The sequence below is a fragment of the Salvia hispanica genome, chromosome 2 (genome assembly GCF_023119035.1).
Source record: "Salvia hispanica cultivar TCC Black 2014 chromosome 2, UniMelb_Shisp_WGS_1.0, whole genome shotgun sequence".
Taxonomy (NCBI): domain Eukaryota; kingdom Viridiplantae; phylum Streptophyta; class Magnoliopsida; order Lamiales; family Lamiaceae; genus Salvia; species Salvia hispanica.
Genome location: NC_062966.1, coordinates 4,328,353 through 4,333,825, shown reverse-complemented (window position 1 = coordinate 4,333,825; position 5,473 = coordinate 4,328,353). Strand labels below are relative to the sequence as shown.

The window sequence follows — 5,473 nt, the reverse complement described above, 5'->3', positions numbered from 1 at the left end:
GTATAATTTGGGTGTTTACTTGTGGAATGTAGATAGTCATTTATCATTGTAAACTTTGGAACTCAATCTGTTTGAGGGATTATTTTGGTCTTTTTTACTCGAAACTTAGTAATTTTGTATCTCAAACTTTTTTTTTATTTCTTTTATTTTTTATTTTTTTTTACCATCCATTTTTTGGAAATGGAAATCTCAAACTTATGTTTTGAGGGCTGGTTCTCATGTAGTTCAATCTGATTAGATGTAGCTTTTTGAGGAACACAAACCTGTTTCTTTTGTTTACCTTGTTGTATCTATGGCTCCCTTATGATATCAATAAGACAATGGGATGCAATTATTTGGGGAAACCAATGTTCCATTTCTTGTAGTGCTGTTCTTAGTCCGATGGAGTGATTTTGCTGGTTTCCTTTTGTTCTGCTGCTGTACGGTTTTCTAGTCAAATCATCTAGTTTTGCAGTGGAGGAATATTTACAGCTAATCTTTGAATGTATCAAGTATGAGTGACATAGCTTTCAATGTGTGCAAATGCTGTAAGTGTAAATTTCTGTTTGTAATGAGAAACTAGATATCCTGTGGTGATTTGCAGATGGTGTATACTGATTTGGGGTACGATTATGTTATTGCATTTTATCCTTGTGATACTTCCTCCCAATACCAGTGTATATTAAAAGCAAGTATATTTTCATTTTTTTTGCAGTGGGATACTGCTGGGCAGGAACGTTTCAGAACTATAACCAGTAGCTATTACCGTGGTGCACATGGAATTATAGTTAGTATCTTTCTTCTTGATTTACTCTAAATGTAAAACTTTGTGTTTCTAGTTTCTGATATATTCTGGACTTGGAATATTTGCAGATAGTATATGATGTAACTGACCAAGAAAGCTTCAACAACGTGAAACAATGGTTAAATGAGATTGACCGATATGCAAGTGAGAATGTGAACAAGCTCCTTGTTGGAAACAAGTGCGATCTTGCTGATAACAGGGCTGTGCCTTATGAAACAGCAAAGGTAAGCATTTTCTATGTTTGCTTGTGTGCTTTTGCTTTAGACTGATAAGTCTTTGCTGAAATAAATTGTTTTTTTGGTGAAGGCATTCGCCGATGAAATTGGCATCCCCTTTATGGAGACTAGTGCCAAAAATGCAACAAACGTTGAACAGGCTTTCATGGCTATGTCTGCTGACATCAAGAATAGGTTTGCTTTATTTTGTCTTGTTCTTCAAAGTTCATTTGTTATCGGTCAGTACACTTTTGTGATTTCAGCATATTACGAATGAGTATAATATTCCTTGTTCAAGTCGATCATAGTTGCCTTGTGCGTGAGTGACCTGTCTCCACACCAAATCTGTTGTTGAAGCATAATATTTCATGATAAATGCAGGATGGCAAGTCAGCCTGCATCAAACAGTGCTAGGCCACCAACTGTGCAGATTCGTGGACAACCTGTTGCCCAGAAGAGTGGATGCTGCTCGTCTTAGTGGGACTGCTGTTAATACTTGGTGGGGGTTGGCAGTCAGCTGGGCAAGTCTGACGTTTGTGCAGCCTTATAAGTGTTACACCTTAATATTAGTTCTCTATTCTTTCAAATATATTTGATTTGCTAAAGTGGCTGTACAAATTATGAAGGACTGGGTTACTCTTAATAGCTTTCGTTTGTTATATTGTTTTTACTTTCAAGTAGTTCAGTCCACAGATAGCAGTGTCCTAATGTTTGCAAACATGTGGTCAAGTCTGACTCATTTGGAATAGAATTCTGTATTATGTGATTTGTGTTGGTTTAATTTGGTTATTCTTTTAATAAATAGTTTTTACTTAATAAATTTGATTTCGTGGTAAAAAATAGAACGTGTGTTGTGATCTACTATAACGTACTCCCTTCGTTCCATTCAATAAAGATGATTGAATATTTTAGGTGGAGTGGTTGAGTATAATAAACTAGAGTGAATTGAATGGTTTATTGAGAGATGAATTTGTTTTAAAATGTGGAAAGTGAACATTTTGAGTGAGACAAATTTAAAAGGAAAAGTGAACATCTTGAATGAGACAGAGGAAGTAAATTATTTTCCAGCTATAGATAATGTATGTTGATGAAACCAAGTGTATAGTTCGAACAAGTCTTGATGACCACCTGGGCTACACTTAGTAGGCTACAAAAGAAAGATGTGGCAATGGCCAATGTGCGTATGTAGGTCGAGCGATTGTAGCGATAGGATCTTGATGCGAGGAACTCGACCAAGAGATATGTGGCAAACAAAAGAACATTGCTGTAGGTTGCAGTAGATCATCTCCCTTCCCTCTGCGTACCATAGACTATGAAGAAATGGTTCTAAAACCATTCTTGCGGCCACAACAAGTCGCTTGCACCAGCCGAGTTCCTTAGATAGATCTGGTCTGATCAGTCCGACTAAGGCGAGCATGCTAGGAATAATCTTCAAGCTTATTAGATCTACACTCTAGGAGCACCATATGCTCTGAGTCGCGTAGTCCTTATGATCCCATTTAAAGCATCCTCTATTCCAGAAACAATCTAGTTTTAGATTTGTTTATATAGTTGTTGTTGGTAGTGGTGTTCAAACTTATCTTTATTTCATTCTTGTTTGTTTCGCTTTCCGGATTTATTTTATTTTTCATTTTAGTGTCACTTTCTCGCTTTCTTATTTAAGTTTATTGTTTTTTCAAACTTTCTTTAAGTTTACCTTTTGATCCCACTGTTGCAATATTTTCAAGTGTTATCCGAAAATCTCAAAAATATCTTCAAGTCTGCACTCGCTCCGTCCCATAAAAATAAGATCATTTTCTATTTTAGGTTGTTCCATAAAAATATCCTCTTCTATTTTTGGTAACTTCATTTTTTCCAAAAAGGTGGGCTCCATTCTCCTCTAACGATACTACAATTACTTTTTCTTTCTATTCTCTCTCTTACTTACCAATTGGATATTATTTCTTGTGTCGTCTCGAAATTGTTCATATTTTTATGCGGCGGTGAGAGTAGTTAAGAAAAATACAAAAACATTTTCTATGTAGTCAACTTGTGAAACTACTACTTTCTTAGAATGCAAAGGCCTATGCGCTCAAAGGAAAACATGGACAAGAGCCGCAACGCAAAAAGGACAAGGATAATCTGGTAGGTATGGACACGATCTCACAACTACATATCAGTATACTGTTTTGATACGGGTGCTTCGCACTCTTTTATTTAGATGTCGTGTGAATGCACTAGAAATCTCTCGTATTAAGCTCGAACCTAGTTTGTTGGTGTCTTCACCAGTCACACCAAACTAGTGCTAGTTAATGAAAGTTTGGGCTGAAGAACGAATGCTTTCTCAGCAGGAGGGAAAAAACGCAAGAATCCTGTTTTTTCTATAACTAAGTGATACTTTAGGATAAACTTTCATTTGGGTTCTTTACTACCCAATAATCGGTTTTAATGATAACTGGCCCGGTTCTCTCTTGTTTTGCCGCTCATTTTTTTGACCATCCCAATATCTTTCTCCCAATTAGTCTATTCTTGACTATGGGGAATCATTGGAATTTTTTTTTGGAAATATTGGATATTTTGATAGAATAAGGGGTTCTTTCGTCTCAAAATATCAAGAATATTCATTACTTAAAGTACTTCTTTCGGCCATTCATCGAAAGGAGACATTTGTTTGGAATTTGATGAATTGAGATATCTGGAAACACTTGTATTATTTCTTTAGTCAAATTCCAAGTGGAGTCTTAATCTATTTCTGTATTCTTTCTAGATTCAAAATAAAATCACAAATCAAATAGATTCATAGGTTTGATGCCTTGTCTACAACTCATGTTTGAAAGAAAGATTTCGACAGATGGAGTGGGTTAATTAAAAATTAACAGGCGAAAAATGGCAAAAAAGAAAGCTTTCACTCCTCTTTTGTATCTTGCATCTATAGTATTTTTGATATGGCACAGAATTAAGACAAAATTGGTAAAGTAAGAGAGAGAGGAGAAGGGTAGTTAAAATAGTAGCATTATTTGTAACGCCCGCTTTTTCGAACCCTAATTTTTGTGACGTGGAAATTTTTGCATTAAATGCTTTTAATGCTATGATATGTGAAATTAATTGATGAGTGATTTATTGCAATATTCTATGTGACCTAATTGCGATTTTGAGTTGAGATTAAGTTGAATGGTCAACTTGTTGAATATGTGACGTGACTATTGAATAGTCAATATTGTGGAAAATATGACGTGGCCGTGGAATGGTCAAAGTCGTTGAAAAATGTGAAGTGGAGGTGGAAATCCGAATGTGGATATTTTGATGTGCGAAAAATTGTGGTGAAATAATATCCTAAGGGATGAGTGAGAATTTAATAGGAGCATTATTTAATCATGTGGAATTTTCGACCCTCTCCTATTTATGGGAAAGAAATCCTATTTTTCTTGGATTTAATTATTGCTTGGAATAATTATCCAAATTAAATCCAAAGTCCGATTATTCCTTTTAATGGGTGAAATTTTCGGCCCCTATATTATTTCTAAAGGAGATTTTCGAAATCTCCTATTTTATGGGAGAAGGGATTATTTTTTATTATATTATTTGATCCCTTGTTTATTCTTCTCTATAATTAAATTCAAATATCCTAGCATATCTTGCCAAATCTAAGAAGATCTTACCATATCCTAATTTAAATAGATTTAAATCTAATTCCTTCTAAGGAATGGAAGGTCATGCCACTTTTGGCTATTATAGGGGAGTTTATTATTTTTATTCTTGCTCCATGATATTTGATCCTACTCCGTGAAATATTCAAATTTAATCATAGGCTAATTTAATAGCCTAGAATTCGAAATTCCCTATTTTTCTCTACCACTTTAACGCTACTTAACCACCATATCTTCTCCAAATCTTGATTTATTTAATTATTGGAGTATATCTTGCACTCTATAAATAAGGAGTGAAAATCCTAAACCTAATTCATCCAAAACCGCCGCCCACTCCTCCATATTTTCGTCCACCCCTTTTCTCCATTCTCTCCAAATTTTCTCCATTAATTCTTCATCTTTTGGAGAAGAATTGAAGCGCAATTCAAGAATTCATTGAAGAATCAAGATTCTACTTGTTTCTACCGTTTGTTTTGCAAGAAAATGTACTTTTATTATTAATCTTTTCTTCCTCTACCGATTAATCGGTGTTTCGAGTCCACATGCATTTAGAACGAGTGAAGGGGGAAATAATTCGGTGAATTTGGATGCATGTGTGTGTGTGTGTGTGTGGCCGAGAGTGGTGTGTGATGCATGCCTCGTAGGCGGCACATGTGTGTGGTGTGTGTGCGTGTGTGTGTGTAGAAAAGCACTCATGCGTGACACGATTTGATGATAAATCTGGAATTGTTGTGTGAATAAAAACGATATGATAATCGTACTTTGATTTTGATTGTTGATTTTGGAAAATAATCGAAGGGAAAAGGGAAACGTGAGATCATGCATAATTTTAAATCCATGATTTGAGA

General features: G+C 35.2%; 1 protein-coding gene across 1 annotated transcript; it reads left to right on the top strand.

The window, feature by feature from the left end:
- The first annotated feature begins 568 nt into the window (after positions 1 to 568).
- LOC125203757 (ras-related protein RABD2a-like) lies at positions 569 to 1,767 on the top strand. The gene is made up of 4 exons (XM_048102193.1): positions 569 to 766; positions 853 to 1,008; positions 1,091 to 1,194; positions 1,381 to 1,767. The coding sequence occupies exons 1-4, from the start codon at positions 584 to 586 to the stop codon at positions 1,475 to 1,477; spliced, it is 540 nt and encodes a 179-aa protein (XP_047958150.1). The 5' UTR covers positions 569 to 583; the 3' UTR covers positions 1,478 to 1,767.
- Positions 1,768 to 5,473: the final 3,706 nt, after the last annotated feature.